The sequence below is a fragment of the Ceratotherium simum genome, chromosome 7, assembly GCF_057802395.1.
Source record: "Ceratotherium simum simum isolate JZ-2026a chromosome 7, ASM5780239v1, whole genome shotgun sequence".
NCBI classification, from domain to species: Eukaryota; Metazoa; Chordata; class Mammalia; order Perissodactyla; family Rhinocerotidae; genus Ceratotherium; species Ceratotherium simum.
In genome coordinates, this window is record NC_141906.1 from 25,958,785 (window position 1) to 25,983,843 (window position 25,059).

The window sequence follows — 25,059 nt, forward strand, 5'->3', positions numbered from 1 at the left end:
CAAGATATTTTAAGTTTTTCAAATGCATGGTTAGAGAAAGCATAAGGAAGTTTTACCAAATAGTAATGTAAAAAAAAAAAAGGAAAAAAAAAACGATTAAGTAGATTATCCAAATATCAATCAATATGAACTTAAAGATTTTCACAGAAACTACTGGATGATCAAAAGGGTCAGATTGCTTTATGCACCAAGAGGGTATTTTGCCTTAATCCCACCCTGTGAGGCAGTTCCAAGAGATGCTCCTACTCATTATTGCAGTCTTTTGGCAGAAAGTGCACCCTAGTCTGGTCGTCTAATATATGTCCTTTTGACAGATATCTGGGTACCAGAGTTCTACCCATTTGGCTTATGCAAAGTCGTCTTCTAGTCCCTTTGCCAATAAATAGTCCCTGAACCACGTGGCCTCTACAAGTTCTTACTCATGGCTCCTAGGTTCTGAAGGCAGGCATTATCTTTCCCCATTCCTTTTCCTCAGTTCATTTTTCTCTTTTGTGGTTTGGCTTGCTCAAGATTCAATAAGTATGTTGGGATTACCTTTTGTATTTACTGGTCTTAACTCTCTCTTTTTCTCCTAGCCTCATGGCATCAAAGGATGTCCTACAGAAATCTCTTCTCCACAGCTATTCACTGCAACAGCCATAAAACACTCCTACACCTTCCTGCTACAAAGGCGTAACTGCTTTCTGGACAGGTAAACAAGTACTTGGGTTAAAATAAAGACCACTTCATGCTCTCAACTCAGTGATTGCCAAGAGATGACAAGCTCTGAGCTAAAACAAGCAAAAAGGTTAAAATTTTGTTAACTCATTTCCCAACAATCTCCCTTTCCCTAGGTCTTCCTTGATGATATATCCCATAGTGATTTCAAGAGGTCATAGAAGATTTACTCAAACCCTTATGTTTTTCACTTTTCACAGATTTGGCAAGGAACTCTGGTCTTGTGGCTGCCTCCTCCAGTCATGTTTTCGGTTACTAACTCCACTCAAGTTCCCTTCTACTTCATCCTCACGGGCATCCCCGGCTTTGAGGTTTTCCATGCCTGGATTTCCATCCCCTTCTGTTGTCTCTACACTATCTCTATCATGGGCAATACCACCATACTGGCTGTCATCAGGGCAGAGCCCTCCCTACATGAACCCATGTACTTGTTCCTCTCTATGTTGGCCTTAACAGACCTGGGGCTTACCCTCACCACTTTGCCTACAGTCATGGGGATCCTCTGGTTCAGTGCCTCAGAGATCAGCTTTGAGGCTTGTTTTGCTCAGTTCTTCTTCCTCCACGGATTCTCCTTTATGGAGTCTTCTGTGTTGTTGGCTATGTCCTTTGACCGCTATGTGGCCATCTGCCACCCCCTCCATTATATCTCCATTCTCACCAACCGGGTAATCAGAAGAATAGGTATAGCCATCATTTGCCGCTGTTTTGTGGTGGTTCTTCCAGGATTGTTCCTGCTGAAGCAGCTTCCCTTCTGTGGCTCCAAACATCTCTCTCATTCCTACTGCCTCCATCAAGATATGATTCACCTGGTGTGTGCTGACACCACTATCAATAATTGGTATGGATTTGTTGTAGCTCTGCTCATTATTACACTGGACCCCCTGCTCATTGTGTTCTCCTATGCACTCATCCTGAGAAGTGTGCTGAGAATTGGCTCCCAGGTTGAAAGTCTCCGGGCACTCAATAACTGTCTGTCTCACATTTTGGCTGTTTTTGTGCTCTATGTGCCCATGGTGGGATTGTCCATGACTCACCGCTTTGCCAAGCATGCCCCTCCACTTGTACATGTCATTATGGCCAACATCTATCTTCTAGCACCTCCTGTGATGAACCCCATTATCTACAGTGTTAAAACCAAACAGATTCGTGGAGCAATTTTTCATCTCTTCTCTCATAGACAGTTGTAGTAGAGTGTTGAGAAGTGGGGTTTTGGTACTATTCTTTAAAAAAAGGATTTGGAATACTTGGAAATTTATGGTTTGGGTGTCCAGTCGTGTATAAATCCCAAAGCATAATGGGAGTAAATACATTATCATGCTCCCTGAATTTGTAATTTAAACTAAGCTAAATCACTGACACATCATGTAGCTGCCTCATTTACATGAGAATTTTGCATACCAAGTTCCTCAAAGCTATAATTCTCAACTTTTTTCCTTTTGCTTGCATTTACTCATGAAATTTCTCTTCTTAATTTCACTTGGCTAATACTATTCTTATCTGTCATTTGTCCTTTGTTCACGGCATCCTGATTGTAACCACTGCATCCTCTGTCAGGCATGGTTTTCACTAACTTCTAGCTTCATCATGTTCTGTCCTCTCTGGGTAAAAAGACTCATTATAATTGAATCTCATCTCCCTGGATCACATTGATTCAGGAGTGACAATATGATTAATGCTTCTGCTCGATTTTCTTAGGCTTTGGTGATGTAGGATGAGTTATTTATATTTTTTCTGGTCTGATTGTTTCAATAAAGCATTATCTGGTGAGCTTTGGCCTCTGATGGAAATAATACAGGTAAGAACAAATTCTTGGTATATTTTGGATGTTAGAAAAAATGAGCAGGATATGACTTAAGAGCCAAAAACTGTCTCCAATTTCTATAGTTCTTACTGAATTTATTACAGACCTAAAATTTATAACACTTGTAATGCTTATTCCTTTATTTTGGTCTCAAATTACATACCAATGTAAATTCCAAACCTTCTGTTGGAGAGCCACAGGAACTCAGGAGGATCTCAGTTCCTAGTTATGTCATCATAGTACCTTTTCTTCAGGGAGCCCACTCCAAACTGTACAGTAATATGTGCTCTGTCGCCTTCTTTCCCTTCGTGTTCCAGTTTTAATTCATCTCCTTAAATTTGTCTCCCTTTGCCAGCTTATCTAATAGATGGTATTAGCCTATCTCCTTATTCTTACCGTTATTCTGTAACATAACAGCATATTTATTCCCTTCATGACAGTAATGCACAATATATACTTGCTATGTGCTTAGTTAATTGTTTATTATCTTGCTTCCCCTATGGTTCCAGATACCTGAAGTTATTTTCTTGTACTTAAGCTATTTATTTTTAAGTTTAGTTGAAACCTATTATACATGCTAAGCACTTAAAATTCTTTAATGAAAGTTAACTCTGTCAGCTTTTATTAACATTAGGCCAATATGTATCTCATCCTCCAAAGCCATGTGACTAAAGTGTTCTGCAGGGTTCCGGGAAGACTACTGTATTTTACATTTTCAAACCATTTTTGTCCTTTTAGATTTCTCTGACAAGTTCCTTTTTGCTGTTTGAGATCCCTTGTAGAAGACAGTAATAAATGATATGATGTTTACCCAATGAGTAATCAATCTATTCCACAATCTCTCTTAATCATAAATTACTGGCATTCCTCACCACATCCCACTTGAGCAATGGATTCTCTTTTACAGAAGTCCAGTAGCATCTACACATACAAACCATGTGTTGGCTGTTATTTCCACCAGGAAAAAGAGAGAGAATTCACGTATACCTACTCCATCCTGCCATTCTCTCTCTAAAGGGAATATTTGTGTGCATGCTTTGCTTAAAAATTGTCAAATATCCCTAAAATAACGACAAACTATAAGCATATTTGTATTAGTTAAGAATCCTTTTACCTTGAGAAATGGAAAATTTTTCTCACTGTCCTAAGCAAACCAAATTAAGAAATAAAAAAGTGGAGTGTGGGGGAATGAGTTGACAGGAATATACTGGGGAATTATTGTCCCAGATAGAATTTGCAAGAATCTTGAGGATAAGACTTGGAAATAGAAAGTCGGCAGAAATCCTGATAGTTTCCACAAGCCAAGAATCAGGAATTCAACCAACATAAAGCAGAAATGGACTCACGGGGGTATTCAGGCCATGACTGCAGCAAGTCCAAGACCCTCTTACTTTAAGCAAAGTTATCACCACTGCCATAGACTGATACTGTCCATTATTTTCACATCCTTCTTCAATATCTAACGTCACAGATAGACATACTAATTTGCTTGGGGTTATGTTGTTGAACTCTGATTGCAGAACTTCAAAAGAACAAGAATCTGTCCTCTCTTATCTCTCCACAAGAAGTTGGACCTCTGTCTATCAACAAAACTACAAACAACATAATAAGTTACTTTTTTAAGATAGGAGAAATTAGGTTCTGAATTGCAACCCTAAAAATATAATCCATATTCATTATAGAAACCATAACCCACTACAGGTTTCAGTGACTGGTAGTTACTCAAGAATAGTTTTCAGAAACCTGAGTCTTTGGCATGTTCAGGGTATAGTCTATGGGTTCCATTTTGTTGAGCCTTATTCTGTTCCATAAGTAGATGGGTGGTATATCCAAGTGTCAGTCTCTACCACTCATTGTTGAGAACTCATATATACAAGTGTGTCAGTTTAGCTCTTCCAGCAAGCTGATGCCAGCCAGCATGGGTCTAATATGTATACTGGGTTGGATGGCATCCCTCAAAAATTCAAGTCCACTCTGAACCTATGAATGTGATCTTATTTAGAGATAGGGTATCTTTAGATGAAATCAAGTTAAGACCAGGCCATACTGATTACAGTGGACCTTAATCCAATCACTGGTCTCTTTTTAAGAAAAGATACAGAGACATCATCACACACAGAGAACAGACAGGCATGTGAAGATGGAGGCAGAAGTTGAGGTGATAAAATTACAAGCCAAGGAATGCCAGGGATTGCCAGAAACCATCAGAAGCTAAGAGAGAGAGGCATGGAAGAAATTCATCCCTAGAATCGCAGAGTGATCATGGCCCTGACAACACCTTGATTTTGGAATTCCAGCCTCCAGAACTGTGAGGGATAGTTTTCTGCTTTAAGCCACCCAGTTTGAACTGATTTTTTACAGCAGCCCTGGGAAACTAATGCAACTTGCTAGAAGTTTACTGGGGTAAACACCCATGAAGGATAATGAGGAGGAAATCTTGAATAGTCAGGAAAAATTTCAGACCAATATGACACTCTGACACCTATGAAAGCAGTGAGGGAAGGAATAAGGCTATGTAGGATAAGTCTAGGACTTAAATACAGCTCTGAGAGTTTCATCCAGGCTGACCTGGAGCTTCAGAACAAAAATTGTTCATTGGAGTCTTAAACCCAACAGAAATGGCCCAGGTCTTGTACTGTCACTGTGCACAGTCATTGGCTATGAATATCCTAGGGAAGATTGTGACCTTGGCATGATCATTGTGATGGACCCTGAACACGGGACAGTTGGAGGCTATCAATTATCCACACTTCTTATAGTAGGTTCTCTCAAAGGGAGATCTGAGCGGTACACCTTAATGAATCCATCAGCAAGAATATTCAAATGCATAGCACCAGAGCACCAGGGGCCATAGTTCATCCAAAGCCACACAGTGTCCTCTAACAGCTGGGGAAAGTAGTTAGCATGGATTGTTTTTTCAGAATTAGCGTTTTATATTTTTTAGGTTATTTAGTGTTTTTCTGTGTATTTAGTTTTCCTCGTTCATAGACAATCAGCAGCTATCGACACCAAATGGTAACATGGGAGGACATATTCCACCTCATCTCTAGTAGCCTTCTCCATCCACACCATGTTATATACAGAAGAGGCTATAATTAACCAACACAATGGGAAATGTCTCTAATTGACATGGCTGATGAGACTAATCATCCATTTCTTCTGCAAAAGAGATCAGCGCAGACATCTGCAGCCTCAGCCAGCAGGCTGCCCTCTAGCATGGCCTGTACCCTTCATTTTCCCACTGGTAAAAAGATTTCTTACCAACAGATAATTATATTTGTTCTTGATCCCATTCCAATATCATTATTCCTACTTTAATTACTAAATTTAATTTTATAATATTGTAGCAATCGAAATATGAGTGGGAAAAAGTTGATATTACTTTTTAATTGAAGTCAAATGCTTTGGAAAATCCATGTGAAAATGACTCACTAAAGTAATTGCTGTTAAGTTAAGCACGAATAAGATAGCTATAAAATATTGAGAGAGAAGAAAGCATAAAATTCTAAAACCATTCTTCACTCTCATTGTATTTCAAGTATCGAATTATTCTCATTCCATTCTAAACAAACTGAAAGAATACATGATGCAATATTAGGAAAGCTTATGCAAGAAAGACAACACTGGATTCTAACCAAAGATTCATATCAAAAGGAAAGGTGCAGGTTGCGTATCCAGAGCTTACCGGTGCTGATAATTGTATAGAATGTGAAAAATTGATATTGGGAAACTTCCTGTTACCTGAGATTTGTTATTTATTTCACACATCTTGCAGGTTCCAATTATACCAAAGAAAATGATATAGTTATGAATTAAAGGTGGAAAAATTTTTGAAAATTGTGAATGACGCATATATATATACTGTAACAGAAACACAAGATCTAATGGAAAAGGAAGTGGCTAAGAAGGGACTGAACAGAGTAAAAAATTGCTCAATTCTATAGTTGGCCTAAATAATTTTGCATTATAATGAATAAATTATTTAATGATAAAAAACAAAAATTGAGGCTATGCTCTGAAAGAGATTCTATATCTTCTGGATACAACATAAAATCATATTTTTTATCAAATAAAAGAACTTAAAATAATTCTGCCATCATATGAATTTTTATAATTTTATGATTTAGTTATTCTTTTAACCAGCCAACTACTGGTTCCTGATCCACTCAGATGAAAGGGCTTTTGTACAATATAAGTAAAGCTGCATGCTTGTTATTCAAAGGCAACTGGTATCCATTAGAACTTCATTCAAAGCTAAGCCAAGTTAAAGTTCAAGCTAAAAGAGTTGAACTTGTAGAGTTCAACTATACACTAGCTCTAAATATGTCTCTTTAAGAGCATTTATTGTGTCCTACTCCTTAGGATATACTAACCACTGTAATAAGAGCTTTCAACGATTATCTAATTTAAATCTTCATAATATTGCTACAAATTAACTTCTATAGCAATGGCAATTTTTTCTTTTTTGTGAGGAAGATTGGACCTGAGCTAACGTCTGCCAATCCTCCTCTTTTTGCTGAGGAAGACCAGCCCTGGGCTAACATCCATGCCCATCTTCCTCCACTTTATATGGGATGCCACCACAGCATGACTTGGCAAGCAGTGCATCGGTGCGCGCCCGGGATCCAGGCTGGCAAACCCTGGGCCGCCAAAGCCAAGCGCGCGCACTTAACCACTTGCCCTGCCGGGCCGGCCCCAGCAATGGCAATTTTTTGAAGAAGAGGACTGCAACTCTTTCTGATGGAGAATGAAAGGAAGGTGGCAGGAATGTGTATGTGAGCTGATATGTGAGATCATCCCTGAGTGTTGATGTGTCAGTCTTGGTGTGCGTCTCTCTATGTGTTGAAGTGATTGTGTCTGCATGTATGTGTCTTTTCATACATTGATTCATTCCTTAATTTGTGGTTTTATTTAATAAATACATTCAAGGCAATGTTCTAGGTGCTGAGGCTATTGCAACAGACAAACAGGTAACTCTTGACCTCATGGAGTTTACATTATACCATGAATAAACCAAATAAATAAGTAAAATATAAAGTATATTAGGTGCTAACATGTGCAATGAAGAAGAATAAAGCAAGGAAAAGGATAGGCAATAAGGGGATGAGTTACAATTTTATAACAGAGTGGAGGGGGAACCATCTCTGAGAAGGAAACGTTTGAGGGGTTCCATGAGTATGTTACTTGAATGTGAACTAAGACTTAATAACTAAGCCTGTATAGTTGAAGTATAACTTGAGAACAGTAGATTAGATGCATTGTGTTTTAGCTCCACATCACAAACCTAAATTCCATGGTGGGAAAACACAAAGATGTCAAGATAAGGAAGTCCCTCCTTCCCCAAACAGGTCAAAGCATTGTAGCTTTCTTTCAAGCATATTCTCCATTTTAAAATATGTACTAGCAGACATTGCAAATTCACTTACCAAAATATAAAGAAAAACACAAAAACAAGAGGTTTGTGACAAACTTCTAAATTTTCTAGTTTCTCAAATTTTCCCACATTATTTTATAGGTAATTCCTAATACTTGTAAAATATTGTAGCAAATGGACATATTTTTTTCTCTGATCTCTCTCACTCTTACTACCTTCATCACAGCATGATTTTTCTGGGATGTGTTGATACGGTTATCAGTAATTTGTATGGGTTATGCTGGTCATGTTCATCATTATCATGTGCACTCACTCCTCGGCTAAGACCCTTAATAACAGCCTCCTCCACATTTTGCAAATTCCAGGTCTTGTGTTTACCGTGAGACTGTCCGTGATCACTGATTTGCCAAGGGCAACGTATAATGGTGATGACTTGACTGTGATAAACCTCATTATCTGTAGTATAAATTCACACTGATATCTCAAGGAATTGTTTGGTTCTTATTCCTGAAGTCAGTATACTAGAGATGGAAAAGTGGGGATGTTGTACCATTTCATTGGTCTGGAGGAAAGAAAAGTATACAGTGGACCCAATTTCCATGTACATCCTCAGATTTGATGGGGTCCACATATCTGCACTCTTGACTCTCCATCACTTGTTCAGTGGAGAGCTGCAGCAACTGCTTCTATTTCTTCATTTTCTAACATTACCAGATGTCTTAGCCACTCCAGGATAAGGGCCAGACTCTCCACAGGGTCAATTGTGTCTCTTGAAGCCACAGTAGCATCAGTGTTCAAACTTAACCTAACAACTCCTGTACCCCTAGCACTTCTGGACTCAGATGCCACAGGGAGTGGGATCTGACTTCCCTAGGGTTTTCCCGGAGGGACTTGGTAACCTAACCAGGAAATGCACAGCAATTAATACCTACTAGGGATAAATTTAACCAATGAGAGAAAGAAGATCATAAGGCGATATCAGGTAAATTCTCTTCCTAAACCCTCCTATGGTCTGTGCAAAGGCATGGTGGTTTATCCTAAGACATCCCTCTAACCAAGCAACTAATTTTATTTTCATATGAAGCTGTTGCTAGCTTAGTACTGTACCTCCTTGTGTTTGCCTTCTCTTTTTCCATGTTTCATCTTTTTCTCCCTTCATTTTCACCGCCTTCAGATTGTATCCTCCAATAAAACATTAGCCCATAGTCTTTCTCTCAGGTTTTGTTTTCTACAGGATTCAGATTCAATGACTATTTTGGGTTCTGGGACCCAATTCCACTTAAGAGGGGCAGTTTACCCACACCAAAAACAAGCAATCCTGGGACACCAGGTGGGTGTTCTAGAATTCAACTCAATTCTGACACTATCCACCCAGAGATAGGACAAGATCCCATAGGTTAAGGGCTCAGTCCCACAAGACTGCCCTTCACTTCAGATGCCAATGGCAAGCCCAGGTTGCCATCTGTCCTTCTGACCAATTGGCTACAGATTGGAGATTCCAATGATCTCTTCCATATCATGATGCCAATCACAAGTCCAGGTTGTTATCTGTAATTCTGACCTACCCACTACAAATTAGAGGTTCCCACAATCTGATCTTTGAGTTGGATCAATTTGCCAGAGCAGCTCACAGAACTCAGAGAAACGTTTTACTTACTAGATCATTAGCTTATTATAAAAGGGTATAATTCAAGAATAGCCAGATGGAAGAGATGCATAGGGCAAGGAATGTGGAAAGGGAACAAAGCTTTTATGCTCTCCCCAAACGAGCTTGCAACTCTCCCAGCACCTCCACGTATTCACCAAGCCAGAAGCTCTCTGAACCACCCCCCTTTTGTGTTTTTATGAAGTTTAATTACATAGGAATGATTTATTAAGTCATTGGCTATCGGTGACTGATTCAACCTCCAGCCTCTCTCCCCTCTCCAGAGGTCAAGGAGGTAGGCCTGAAAGTTCCAACTCTTTAATCACAAGGTAGGTTCTCTCAACCAGCCCTCATCCTTAGATGGAGTCCAATAGTCACCTCATTCATTTAACAAAAGGCACATTTAGGCTCTCATCACTTAGAGAATTCCAAGGGTTTTATGAGTTTTGTGCCAGAGAAGCTGACAAAGACCAAATATATATCTTATTATAAATCACAACATCACAGTGACCTAAAGGGTATAGCCAATGTATTCTCAATCCTAGATGACTTATAAAGAAGGATGGACATTTTAACATTTAAGATATACCTGAACCTGTATCTTTTGAACGAGCTTGCAGATTCATGAACTTTAAGCCTTTTCTCTAAAGCAAATCAAATTTGGATTCCTTAATTGTTTACGATCGGTTGTGTTATTTCCACTCAACACTAATGTCATTCTTTGGATATAATGAGATATAATTTTTTTCTCTATCTCTTTAGATACTGTTATCCCTATCTCATGGGGTACCTCTGCCTCTGTTTACTCTGTTAATTATTTATGATGGAATTGTATATCTCTAGGATGCAACTCAGATTTTTACAGTTTGGTCAATTTCTCTACAGAATTTTTATGGGCCACGGAAAGTGAATCATATATTCAAATTTTCTTTTGAATGTTTGTATTTGATTTTTAAAAAAAGCAATATGAAAGACCCTGGCTCCTAGGAAAAGTCTGTGAGGACTAGAGCATAAACATCAGAATGTAATATGGACTGTATGACCATGTTCCAGTGCCCCTGTATGTACTAGAAATGCGTGGGACTAAGTCCAGAATAAAGTTCTTACTTCAATATTCACACTACGGCCAGTAGAAGGAAGGGTTCAATCACTATTCTGATCACTCAGACTATGTGTTCTCTGGAAAAGGCAGTCCCCTCTGGGTAGCCCTAATAATTTTGAAAAGTCTCTTTTCTGAAATATGGTCGTATCACTCTTTTCCCTCTCAGTTCACTGAACTGGAACTCCAGGACAAATAGGAGTATGGAAAAGCTTTTTCTACCTCTGCACCTCTCAGGTGACTTTAACTATCACCTCCTTTGGGAGCTCTCATTTATCACACCAGCTTATGCAAGTGTTTCTTTGTTATTCTTTATTGCATCCACCTTTTTGTTTCTTCCACGGCAGTTAGATAATGTTGTAATTATTTATTGTCGTACTTTTTTATTGTTTGCCTTCCCTATTAAAATATAAGCATCATAAAGGCAGAGAATATATGTACTGATATATCTTTAGTACCCAGTAATTACTAAAATACAGGGGTTTCTCTTTAAAGAAATAAATAAATGATCACCTATCATTAACTGACTAATTAAAATCGACTAGATATTTTCTGTCATCAAATCTCAATGCCCAATGACAGAACAGTAACATATCAAGAAATGTACCCCTCTGGGGATTTGAATTTAATTTTCTCTATAAATTATTCTGACATGACTATCTGGTCACTTAAGTTTATTTTATTAAGAAAATATATGTAAAATTTCTGCCTCACTTTACTGTAGCAGTCCAGTCTTGGCCAGTCAGTATAAGAGAGAGATATCTTCTTCACTTATTTAATGTCTCACAGCATTAGTAATCCAAATTCTGAATTTAGGATTCACTATAAAAGACTGAGACTATCAATGATAGGAATAATAAATAATAACTACAATAGCAATTACTGTTATCATTATTACTTTTTAACTCACTATTTGGTAGCCCCAAGCTTTTGTTTTCCTCATTTTCTCTCTGTGTTGCTCCAGGAGATACTGTACAAGCCAAAAGGTGGGAGGAGTGGTTTATGGAACAACTGACTCATCTAGGGTCCTCCAGAGGGAGCTTTGTAGAAAGAACTTGGTGACACCACATAAGGAGGGCTGGAGGCAGGAAACCAAGATCTATTTCCCCACTTCTTTTTCCCAAGTGGAGATCCTGAGACAATGTCTTCTCTTGTCTCTCTCTTATTGACAATAAAGCCAAAGAAGTCATCACTTTTAAAAATCATTGGCTTATTTAGAGTCTTTGTCTAGATTCACTTTAAACCAAGAATGCACACAAGCAACCAGCAACGCTCTTAGTGTAGTGTAATGGAAATAACAGTGCCACACAGCCCCTGCCACCAAGTATAAGGATATGTATTTGAATACTTTTATATATAAATGTACATAAATATGTAGAAAAAGATGCAGTGGGATACATGCTAGATTATAAACAGGGATTATCTCTAAGGAAGATAGGACAGTAGGGCTGAGGGGTCTCTTCTGTTTATATTTAATATACATGAAGTGTATCTAATATTTTATATTTATATTGTAGAAATATTTAAGCTATTACATGGAAATTTTTAAAAACTCAATTATTACTGGTTACATGGTCTTGGAAATTTTCTCAAATTATCAGATTTTATTTTATCAGTAAAAGTAATACGTAAAAAATCTGTTTTATATATTTTTATTGAAGTATAGTGAATGTAAATCTCCTTATAGTGCTGCACTTGGCACATAGTAGCAGCTAAAATACTACTGCTGAAAGATTCCTACTAACCATTAATAACAATTTCAATCAAAATTTGTTTATCACTTTGTGCCTGCCATCCCACATGCATGTACATGCGTATCATCTTCTATCATGCTGGCCTCATGCAGTCTAGATAACAAATGGGTACTCAGGTAATATTTATGAATGTTTGAATGAATACCTACTGTTAAAGACTTCACTCTCCTTATTTGTCTAATCTTAGATCCTGGTCATGTGGCCATATATATTTTGATTACCCAAACACTCTAGCAGAGATTCTGCTTCACAGGCACTCAGTAAATGTTGATGAATGAATGTTCAATCTCAGAAGCAGTCCAAAAATCATCTAGTCCACATGGCCAACTCACAATTCAGACTTCTTGTAAGTCTGTACCAGATCTGTGAGGCCCACAAGGAAAGGAAAAGGTTCTAAGTAAAGGCTTCCTACATCCTCAGAAGTTCCTCTGAATCCTCATGAGAATGTACAAATTCAACATTCTACTCTCAAGAACACTTTGGCCTACAGAGGAAAGCTCTACACATTTGGTTCCTCCAGTTTCTAAGCATAACACCTTAAGTCACTTGGCCTCTGGGAATCTCAAAGTCTTCTTTTGACAAATAGAGCTAAAACCTCTACCATGTCCTGCATTCTCACAGGGTCCTTGTAAGAATAGAATGCAAACCTTTACATTAGGATATCTTGCATTGTGCACAATGTTAAGCATTGTGCTTGTGAGCAGGTTTTTACAAAGTCCTAAATTTCTTTGCCAGATCAGACCCTTCTCACTCGGAATGTCAAATGATCTCATTTTTATAAAATGACCAATAATAATAATAACTAAAATTTCTATAGTATTCACTATGGGCCAGGAACTATTAGGTGCATTGCATATATTAATACATATAATCATTAACACAATCCAATAATGTGGATACAATTAGTATCCCCATTTAAGGTTGAGCAGACCAAAGAACAGAAAGATGAAATGATCTGCCAAAGAGTACACAGCCAGTAAGTGGAAGCTGACATTCTAAACCAGATTGTTAGATTCCAAAACTACTGTACTGGATTGTGTATAGAGAAACATGAAGCTATGGGTTTTTAGACAGCAAGGGAGATCGTGGCCGGATTACTGAAGCTGGGTCATAATTAAGTAATCAGTTGAAGATGCAACAAATCTGAGTGAGCTGCAGGCTCCATAGGAGCAAAGGGCCAAGTGAAGCTTGGGTTACTTGTGAGGTGTAATTAAGGGGTAGTTTTGCCTTGGTAAGACTTTGAAGAATTTGTGACTCCTTACTAACTGGCTGAGTAAGGACAGAGAAATGCTTAGGCTTGGTCAAGATTTGGAGGTGAGTCACTAGATAATGAAAATAGATACAAGCAGAATACATAAGTAAAAGAATACACTTGAATGCAAATATTGTTCCAGTGTCACTTTTATGACGTACCAGCACATCAAAAACATCATTTTTCATTTTAACTTCAAATTCTTCTGTTAAGTATGGTTTTATTCCAGTTAATGAAATAGCTAAAACTCAATGGTTAAGTGGCTTTGCAAGGTCACGTGCCTATATGCAGCAGAGCTTCTCTTCCATTGAACCATATTGAGACTTGAGATACTGTCCTCTGCCCCGTTTCTAGAGACATTTATCCTGGTTCATTCACTGTAGGAGGAGGTGGTAGTATTTGCAAAGCTTGGGAGGGGAATGGTGGGAGACCATGAGGCATGTGCTTAAGAGATAAGACTCTAAGTCCTGGGAGGGACTGAAAGTTTGGGCCTGTTGTCTCAGAGCTCAGATAGCACCCCCACCTCAACCCTCCAACCCCGCATGCACAGGAACTCCTGCTTGGGGAAGGATGGGGGTTAGTAACTGAGGAAGAATTATTTTTGTGAATTTAAAATTTTATTCCAGAGACTTTGGGTCCCAGGAGAATACCCTTATTTCCCTTTTTCCTTTAACATCCCACCCAAAAAGAGACCTTCCCTTGGGCTTCTTTTCTTATCCTCCTTCCTTTCTCCCTAGCCCTTCCTCCTTTGCCTTCTAATTTTCTTTCTTCATTTTCCTTTCCCTCCATTCCACTGACCTTTAACTTCCCACCTGAGGCAGGTTCTGTCCTCTTCACTCGCTGTTTCTTATCTCGCCCTCTTGGGCTCACCTCTAAGTCTCCTAATCTTTAGCACAAAGCTGGACAAACAACGCATGTCCTTTAGAAGCTCTTGCATTACCAGCTGGCCCGCAAACATGCTTGTTGCCAGGTTCTCCCCAGGGTGGTTGGTTGATTCTAAGTCCCTCTGTACCTGTCACCTAGCAATGTTTTGACTTATGAGATTCCCAGTGCTGGGATGATGCTGGGCTCCCCTCTCCAGCTCACATTCATGCCTCTATGGCCACAGTCAGAGCCCTTGGAACCGCAGAGAGGCAGGCAGAGACCCTCTAAGAATGGTCAGGGACATAAACTCCATCCTGTCGTCAAGCCAGCATCTATGATGCAATAGAAAATATTGATTTAAGTGGAGGTACCTGGATCATAACTCCTGCCCTCAAAGGTTATATCTAAAAATTTGAAAAAATTGATGGATAATTTAAATGTATCGGGGTGTTGAATACACGCAGGTTTGTTTAATTGCAATGTTAAGTTTCACCAGGGCCTCAATGCACCTGGAATGGTGTGACGTCAGTAGAGCCTTGACTCAAGTCAAGGCTCGACTGACTACTGACTTCAGTAGTCAAGCCCAGAGCCTTGTCAAGGCAACAACATGACATGTGTATCTCTTTAATGTTTTATTGTATGAATATGCTTTATTGAAGGACTTCTTTAAGGTAGTAAAAACATATAAACTCCTGTGCATAGAGGAGAAGATGGTTGCTGACTGGTAGGTCAGAATATATTGAGCTGTTCTTCCGTGTCTTTCTAAACACATCTCTATGATAATTTCTACCACATGCTTGATCTTATCCCTCCTCCTTATGGGATAAGGGATAAGATAACTTTGATAACTTATTGCCTGGCTGGAACCAGCCTAACATTGTTTTGTCTTTGGCATCACTATATGCTCAAACTCACGATTTCCACAGCTTGCAAACACCAATGGTACTATAATAACAGTGCTTTCAAGGCACTGAACCTGTTGCTGAGTGATTACTAGTCCCTCAGTTTCACTAGATTCCTATCATGGACCTATGATATAATAAAGTCTTTATTTTAAGGTCTGGCCAGTTACTGGCTCTAGTGGTCTAAATGTCTACGGAGCACTTCATCAGAAAAAAAGATATATTCATTGTCAGTTCTAATAAACCACCACTTGAACTGAATGTTATTACAAGCATTATTATCAACATATTTGGTTTTATTGAGGGTCTCTTATTTGCCCCACACTGAGTGGCTGCTGTGGTAAGGAGGAGAAGAAGCAGCAATAGCCTGAGAAACCCCCCTGCAGTCTCCTGTTCTCTATCTTCTTTTCCCTCTTTTTCTCATTGTGTATCCAGCAGCTCTTAGGAAAATATGGAGACCACAATGGCTGAAAATCATTCGCTAAAAATTAACATTTCTTATAACCACATTAAAATGGAAATTCACCAATGGAAACCTAGGAAAGTTGAAAAAGATGCCCTGTGAGGTAGGCTTCAATATACCCAGAATACATGCTTAGGAAGGAATGGGCAGATCCTGTACACTAGAGAGTTTTGTCGTTCACTTTGGGGAATCTCCTATCACAAATTGGATGGGCCAATAGTTTAGAGGGATGTCCCAGAGTGTACAAAGACAGAGATATCCAGAAATTTACATGAAAATGCAAGAATTAGAGGATTAGAAAGACACAGGAATATCATCCACTCTTAGTTTATTTCATTTAATAAAGAATATTTTATTAAGCTCCTACTCTATTCAAAGCATTGTGCTTGGAGCTGGAATACAGTGTGCTTTGTAGCCCAGTAGGGCAGGGGGAGAGATAGACATGAAAAAGGAAATTTCAAGCATGGCAGGTGTTTCTAAACAGAAAAATGTGCCAATCTCATGGGCCTGTCACACATATGACACATTACAGAGATTATAAACTGCACCAGAGCACTTGCCATGGTCCCACATTTGCATATTTGGCTTGCCTCCATATTACCCCAAATCCCAGTGATTCTGTGAGGTTCTCCTCCTTTGGTGATCAAGGGCAAGGGAATATGCAGAAGTCAGAAGTTCATCTATGTCTGGACAGAACCAAGGGCCCTGATTTCGTCAATCTTTAGGGAAGTAATTTGCCTCTAGGTGGCCTGCACAAAGTTTATTGAACACTAGCAATTTTACTTTATCCTCTTCCTATAACCACCCTTACAGCCACCATGGAGAGTGGGATCTTATCTGGCCAAGAGATCCTCCCCACCTGATATGTGCAGGAAACCTATCCCTACAGCCAGGAAACCCTTTTCTCCAGCCCAGAACTTCTTCCACCCTTAGCACAGTATCTCTTTCTTTTTCTTTCTTTCCCACATAACTGTACACACAAAGCCTACCTTTTGTTACCTCTGTGTTTCACACACATGAGGAATACACAGCAAGCTCCATTCATGTCCAGTTCCAGTCTGAATTAAATTCTTCTTAAGGCTCTGATTATACATAATTTCTGATTAATTACTTTCTAATCAAGATTCATAACAGAACTTTTTCCTCTGGACCAGGAATTGGTTTAGTTCTTCATTTTAATACACTTACTCTGTAAAAATTGAGCATTCATACTTTAGATGTACAGTTGCCTTATATGTGCACTATGTTTAATAGTAATCATTTGGAAATTAGCTCAGACTCTCTGTTTCACTGTTGACAACATTCTAGAAAAGGCAACTAGCTTTACACAAGGGATGAAACAGGTAAAAGTCATTGGTTACAAGGATGTCCAGTTCATATGAAAAAAAAATATGAACGCAGTCTGTCTTAAGTTAGTTGGACAATGTCGCAAAACTCAGAGTCAGGTCTGCTATTATTAAACTGAGAGTATTTGAGTATAAAATGAATATCAATTGAGCACATGTTAAGCACCTTGCAATATGTTTAGTATTTTACATGGCTTATTATATTTCATCCTCACGAGAATAAAAGGAGTGGCAAAAGAAACAGTTCTATCTGAAAGACATTTTTTATGATATTTGTACATTTATTTTAAAATGTTTCTTAGAAACTTATGCCAGTCAAGTTATCATTATGTTTATAATCTCTTAGTTCCTTCTCAGACAGCAGAGAGTAAATGTCATGTTCTTGATGGTAGCAGAGAGAATAGCTGGAGTATACTACTGCGAATCTGCTTAGTTTTAGTGCTGTAGACGACAGGGCTCATAAAAGGAGGGAAAAGGAAATAGATTTAGCTCATTGTGATATGTACTAGATGAGGAACATTCTTTCCAAATTGGTGGATGAATGGCAAACCAAATACAGTGACAGAGAAGACAAAGATGCAGCAGGAGTAGGAGACACAAGTGGTAGGAGACTCGGACCTCTCCTCTCCAGAAGCAATACTCATGACAGTTTTGAGGATCAAAATATAGGAGAAAAAATTTATCAGGCAGTCCAATAGGACCACAGAAAATATAATCACAACAGGCTACAGGTGGTTTAAGGTGATGTCAGCACAGGTTAGTTTGATAACCTCCAGGTGGAGGCAAGATGCATGAGAGAGGACATGGGATCTGCAACAGCAAAACCAATAGAGAGGCAATACTGGGGATAAGATGAGAACAAATCCCCTCATAAAAACTCCCATTCCAATCTTTGTCACTTGAGTATTGGTAAGAATGCAAGTATATCTCAGTGGGTTACAGATGGCAATGAACTGCTCACAGGCTATGGCAAGCAAAATTCCAGACTCTATGATAGAAAAGCTGTGGATGAAGCAGGCATGGAGAAAGCAGTCACCATGGATGATTTCCTTGTGATTTATTCACATCAAGCACAGCACTGTAGGAATTGTAATCAGGGTCATCCCAAGGTCTGTGGATACTAGCATGGCTAAGAAATTGTACATGGGCTCATGGAGGTTATGGTTATCCCTGATGAGAAATATGAGAATGCCATTGTCAAGAAGTATGGAGATGTAGGCTACAGATAATAGGATGGAGATCCAGTGGTGTGCCTTTTCTAGACCCACGAAGCCAGTCAGCAGAAAGGATGTGGCATTGGTATTGAGTTCCATTATGGGAAATACATGGGATAAGTCTTCTCTCAAGGAAATGCTGTGTATAGGTCTGTAGGTCTTTGTAAATTCTCCTTCAGTGGCTTCTACTTTATTTTTTACTGAATGTAGATCTTCCCTGAACTACAGTGATATCCATGAAGTAAAGTATTAATTCTTAGGAGAAACTTAGGGATGGGAAAAAAAATAATATGAACAATAACTACAAATTCAGTGGCTAATACATGTGCCAGGCAATGTACTAGGCAAGGAGGGTAGAGAAGTAAGTGTGCAAGACAGAATTGGTTCTTGTTCTTCTGAATCTTAAAACTTGAAATAGATTCAGAGAAGAAAAGAGGAATAACAGGGATATAAAAAATTATAATAGGGCCGGCCCCATGGCTTAGTGGTTAAGTGTGTGCACTCCGCTGCTGGCGGCCCGGGTTCGGATCCCGGGCGTGCACCGGCGTACCGCTTCTCTGGCCATGCTGAGGCCTCGTCACACGTACAGCAACTAGAAGGATGTGCAGCTATGACATACAACTATCTACTGGGGCTTTGCGGGGGAAAAAAAAGGCGGAGGATTGGCAATAGATGTTATCTCAGAGCCGGTCTTCTTCAGCAAAAAGAGGAGGATTAGCATGGACGTTAGCTCAGGGCTGATCTTTCCCCCAAAAAAAAAAAAATTTATAATAGAGGATTTACAGTATACTATGGGAGCATATATGTCGCTTACTTTATTAAATCTGGCTAAGATTGGGCATGGTCAAGGAAAGCTTCCCAGAGTATATAATATCTGACACATATGTGGGAATCAGGTAAAAAAGAGGGAACATTTCATTCTGAGGGAAGAGCAGAAGAGAAATTCTTAAGGCAAGAATGGGCTTGAACAAATAATTGCTACTCAATACAGTTAGAGAAATCAAGAAGATAGTAACAAATGATTAGATTGTAGAGGATTTATTCATTCTAAAAAATCATACAACAGGGATAGCATGGCAGACCTCTTACCACATGTAAGGCTCCAAAACACTTAAACATCTATGCGTTGTAAATACTTCCATCAGTGTTGGGATAAGCTAGGAAATGAAGAAATACTAACATATCGCCATGGGCATTAAGAAGAATATTCTAGAGTAAGTTCATTACATATATGTATGAAGCCTCCAAGACCTCTAGACTTTCAATTTTAGACAACTCCTTAGTTGAAGTTCTAGCTACTCTAATTTTCGATCGTGTAATTTTGGGCAAATCCCTTCAACTCTTTCAGCCTATGATCCTTATCGGAAAATAAATGAGACTGGTTAACTTTGTCTTGGCCTGTGAGGGCTAAATGCAATATCATTTGGAAGAGGACTTTCTAAGTAGTGAGGTACTATGCATATGCGAGGGGTTTTGTTACATTTATTGTAAAGGGCCATTCTGATTCTGTTTGACAGAGGCAGGTCAGGATCACTCACACTCAGATATACTGGATCATTCCAATTTGACCAAAATATATGGAGAAAAAGTTAAGATAATGGGGTGTTAAGAAGGATTTGGATGAAGAGCTAGGATTAGTGAAAGGGTACTGGTGTCAGGGATGGAGGGGGTGGAGAATGAGGAAACAAGAAAAGTAGAGAAGCGTTTTGATAAGTGACAAACAGACCAATTGAAGTCTGAAGCACGGGGCTTCATGTGGGGATGAGGCAAACTTTGCACTTGTGGAGTTCAGAAAAGGAGGATCAGAATGTAAAAAACAAAATAAGTAAAAGAAACTTTGTTTTGACAGGGATGAGTCTGAGCTGCCTATTTTCACAGCGCTAGTCATTGCTACTTCCTATGCCATGCTGAGGCCAGGGACCGGAGAGGGAAGACAGAAGACAGAGCTAGAGAACACAATTGCTTCCTGTTATACAAAAAATGTGGTCTGAATGTGTTGCATATGCTCCCTATTTTTAAATAGAATGCCCACAAAAATCCTATGTTCCCAATTTTTCAATAACTGATACTGAAAATGATTAAAAGCCCCTCACTAGATCAAAATGCAAGGAAATAGCTGAGTTGTCCATTTTCTGCGCCACATTAGACAAGGAGAATTCCAGAAATTATGATCTGCTCAGTAGTATCTGTGAGAAAAATCAGCCTTAATATTTCTTAATATACCCTCTTTCTATGTTCACACTCAAAGACTGAGTGTTTGTACTTGGCTCAATCAAAGTAATGAACATACTTTGTAGAGCTGGTTGCTGGTGATATCTCTGTGTGTGTCAAAAGGTTAGGGGGTTGGAGGGACAATTAATTAGTAATTAAGATCATGTACTCATGACATAGTTTAGTAGTGTTATGATAAATTTCTAGGCCCAAGATGGAGCAATTCCTGCCTGGAGTGCCACATCAGCAAATTGAAACTTAGACAACTTTTGTGTACTGGTAAATGCTCTTCCTGACTGTAGTATACCAAGTCAGCCAATCCACCAAACACCAAGCCAGCTCTGAGCCTTCTCACCCCGAGCAAGGTTGACTATGTGGCCCTAGCCAACCAGATATTTTAATTTTTTTCTTTCTTGTTCATTATTCTTTATCCTACAAAAGCTTCCTGCCTTCTGCTCCATTTTGCCGTTCTCCAAGTGGAGACTGTCCACTTCGTGAAGTGTTAAATAGTTTGTGTCACCTAAATTGTCTTCTTCAGTCATTTTTTAACATTGCAAACACCTAAAATTCTAAGACTGTTGCCTCATGATTTTGAAAAGTATATCCATCAATTCACAGTGAGGGGTCCGTCCCTGGGGAGACCTTGAGATCCTGTAATGATAAAAAACTATTTCCCCAAACTAATCACTCTGTTCGAAAAACTTGGAGGCTTCAAGAAGACACTATTAGTCTCTCTTAAGTGTCTTCTCAAGAAGGAACACCACCCAGCCAATTACATAACAAACTTTACATTTGCCTCTCCTTGGGCTCCTTTTCCCTCTTGTTGTCAATCTTCATTTCCCCAAAACTCTGTCATACCCTTTCTTCTTATCTTCTACATTCCTGACTTCATCTCTGCTGTCTGACTAGGTAGTTTATAACTAATAATGCTATCTATTCTGATAGACGATATCCAGCAGACCTGATTTAATCATGAAAGTCTAATTTTAAGGTTCAGCACATGACGTTTATACTTTTCCAAAACCATGAACTGATCATCTGATCTACAGATACACTAAATTCCTGTCTTTCTTCTTTTTTTTTGTTTTTGTCAGGAAGATTAGCCCTGAACTAACATCCTATGCCAATCGTTCTCTCTCTTTCTTTTTTTTTTTTTCTGAGGAAGATTGGCCCCAGGATAACATCTGTGCCCATCTTCCTCTACTTTATATGGGGCTCTGCCACAGCATGGCTTGACAAGCAGCACATCAGTGCACGTCCAGGATCCTAACCTGCGAACCCAAGCCAGCAAAGTGGAGTGCGAGCACTTAACCAATACACCACCAGGCCAGCCCAAAATAAATTCCTGACTTTCTTACCAGTGAATACTGGCTCTGAATGGCCTTCTATTCAAATCATCCAACAGTGTTTTCACTTGGGTAGCATTCCTTGCCGGTAAAAATGGTGACCCCCTGCCCCTACCTACTCCATCCCAACACCAAATCTGCTATCACTCCCTATCTGTGTGAGGTTTGAGATCCTCAAAATCTGTGGTACCTGTACCTTGACATGGAAGAGGATGAACAAAGAAGCTCTACTCTGCCTTTGGTTTACAGGATTTGCATATTTATTTCCTGATAGATACTGGACTCATTTCTGAGAGTAAACAGCAATTTAAAGCAGAGTGTCAAATGTCGAATTCCTCAAAGTCTGCCTCTCTTTTACTCTGTGACTGGTCTATTTGGGAAGTTTTTCTTTCTGTTAGTCTATACTCTTGGTCATTATAGTTCCTCCCTTCCTCAACCTGATCTAAGCTCCTGGGGAGTAAACACCTGGTGGAACACACAGAGGCAAAGAGGAAGCTGGTTCAAACAGCTGAAGAGAGCAACAAAGGAAACAGATAATCCATCCCAGAGTCCTGACACACCAAAGATATCTATTTCCATGGATATTCTGCTTTTTTCTTCCAAAATATATCTGCCTAGTAGGGAGTGAAAGGTAGATCTTGACTTTTCCCTGTTCTAAAAATCTGCAAGAAGAGATTATTCAGAAGCCAAGTGTTAGGGAGAGACTTTGGGATATGTTCCTATGCCCCATCACCTCTTGACTGACATATTACTGCCTTTTTCTGTAGGTTCCAATAAGCTAACTCTCCATACCACACTCTGCCCTGCCATGCCCTGTTACCTATACTATACCTTCCAGGACAAGACTGACCTACTGACCTACTCACCAGTCTTTTGTCCATCTGTGACATAGAAGTGACCCTGGAACACTGAGCCTGGCCAAGGTCTTGGTTCCAATACCACCTCTTTAGATTATACCCAGAAGCCAAGCTTCAAGGAGTACTTGTTTCCGAAGACCTTCCCCAAGGCCAATTTCCACCTCCTCCTTCCTTCTTTGTTCTCCAGCCTTGGGGTTTTGGAGCTTTGGGACAGTGGTCCCCTAAGGTCTCATCTTGTTCCCTGGCTTGGATGTTAGCCTTGTCATCAGGAAGGTGATTAATTTTAAGCATCACATACAGGTAGGTAAGAAAAAGTAGAGAGGATGGCCTTTTTGCTCCAGCTTTTTTTGAGAACTCACAGGACTCTGTCTCTGCATTGAAGCATCTGTGAACATAAGGATCAGAGTAGGGCATTAAATTGATCTATCAAGAAAGTTTCCCCACCTTACCTCCCTTGACTCTACCTTGAGATATTCAGTCAGGGCCATCATGATCTCAGAGCTCTGCTCTGCTTCCTAAGATTCAGCTCTTTCAAGAAGAAACTGAACTTGTCAGTTCTTTGTTTCTTATGAGCTCTTTCTCTGATCTCTCCATCCCATCTATGCAAGATAGGGAAGGATAGAAAGTGAAGAGTACTTTTGGGGTTGTCAATCAAATGTACCCATTTGAAGACTTTATAAAAGATATTGTTATTCTAATATCCTTTATATTAGTCAGCTATGGCAGGCCCCAGGGTTACTAGTCATAGAGAGAAAGTCAAGAAAGATTTCTTTTAATGTAGGTTAGATCACCCCGAATTCATTTTCAAGAGCACAAGGAAAGGATGAATTCTGACTTAAAGAGCTGTGATCTTATATTTTTGAGGGGATTAGATGAGACTACAACTTAGGATGTCCAATATTTGAGGGTATTTCAGTGCATATTAGCAGAGATATTCAGCGTACATGCATATACAGAGGCATAAACAGACAAACCAATAGACATACAGAGAGACATGAGTCACTTTAAATTTTATGAATTTTAATAAAAAGTTTGTATTTTGTTAAAAATTATCAATGTTCTTGTAACACTGTAGGAATAAGACCTACGACAGCATTATCCTCCGGGAGTACATAGTCTAGAAGCTGTGAAACTAGAAACATAAATGTCACACCTAAGTACAGACAGATACACAGCCCAGTTGAGTGAAAATAAATAAACAAACAAACAAACAAACAGTCCCTTGAGCTGATCTGGTAAAGATGTTTTCAAAGCCTGGAAGCTGCTCTAAAGATCTGGTTTCTTGTTTCTTTTTGTTTCCATGTTACTCATCAGCGCCAGGAGTTCTGGGATATTCTCAACTTCTCATGACCAAGAGTAGGTGCAGATGTCAGAGACCACTTGGAATGCCAATATGACAGAGCCCAGAGACAAAGTCCATCTATATGAAAGAAAGTGACTAGTCACTGGGTGACCCTTTGTGTAACTCTAGCATTTCATACTCTAACTTCTGTTCATAAGAATATCTTTTTTGATTCACTTTAAAACCTATCATTTGAGGGGGCCGGCCTGGTGGCGCAAGTGGTTAGGTGGGCATGCTCTGCTGCGGCCGCCCAGGGATCGCCAGTTCGGATCCCGAGTGCGCACCAATGCACCGCTTGTCAAGTCATGCTGTGGCGGCGTCCCATATACAGTAGAGGAACAAGGGCACGGATGTTAGCCCAGGGCCAATCTTACTTAGCAAAAAAGAGGAGGATTGGCATTGGATGTTAGCTCAGGGCTGGTCTTCCTCACAAAAGAATAAAATAAAATAAAATAAGGTAATAAAATAAATAAAATCTATCATTTGAGTCATGGCCATGACTCTCCAGCTGGCCATAGGATTATGAACACCTTCTCCCCATCCCTAAACTAGGAACAAAACCAACTTTGATAGATATTCGGAGTCAGAAGAGATCATTTTTTCTTTAATCATAACATCACCTCCATCCTCTCCCTTCCTCCCCACTCACACATATGACCCACTCTTTCTCAAGTCTGGTATTTTACACCTTCTAGGAACACCTATCTAGCCTGATGTATGATGTACTTCCAAACTGGAACTTAATACCACTTTACTATCTGAAAATATATATCCCTGTTTAGCAGTATCTAGAACTAACTCATTAAGACAACAGTCATCTGGATTAGGAATTATATCTCTGTTTATTATTATATAATTACATTTCTGCATTA

The 25,059-nt window shown here is 39.3% G+C and overlaps 1 protein-coding gene and 1 pseudogene across 1 annotated transcript; one reads left to right on the plus strand and one right to left on the minus strand.

The window, feature by feature from the left end:
* The first annotated feature begins 930 nt into the window (after positions 1-930).
* Positions 931-2,710, plus strand: LOC101401854 (olfactory receptor 51Q1-like). Its single transcript, XM_014790150.2, has one exon. The coding sequence runs from the start codon at positions 960-962 to the stop codon at positions 1,902-1,904; it is 945 nt and encodes a 314-aa protein (XP_014645636.2). The 5' UTR covers positions 931-959; the 3' UTR covers positions 1,905-2,710.
* Positions 2,711-17,540: 14,830 nt separating this feature from the next.
* Positions 17,541-18,734, minus strand: LOC101389625 (olfactory receptor 51B6-like; annotated as a pseudogene).
* Positions 18,735-25,059: the final 6,325 nt, after the last annotated feature.

Excerpts from the sequence above, each read along its gene's own strand:
- LOC101401854 (XM_014790150.2), top strand. The coding sequence starts at position 960 with ATGTTTTCGGTTACTAACTCCACTCAAGTTCCCTTCTACTTCATCCTC.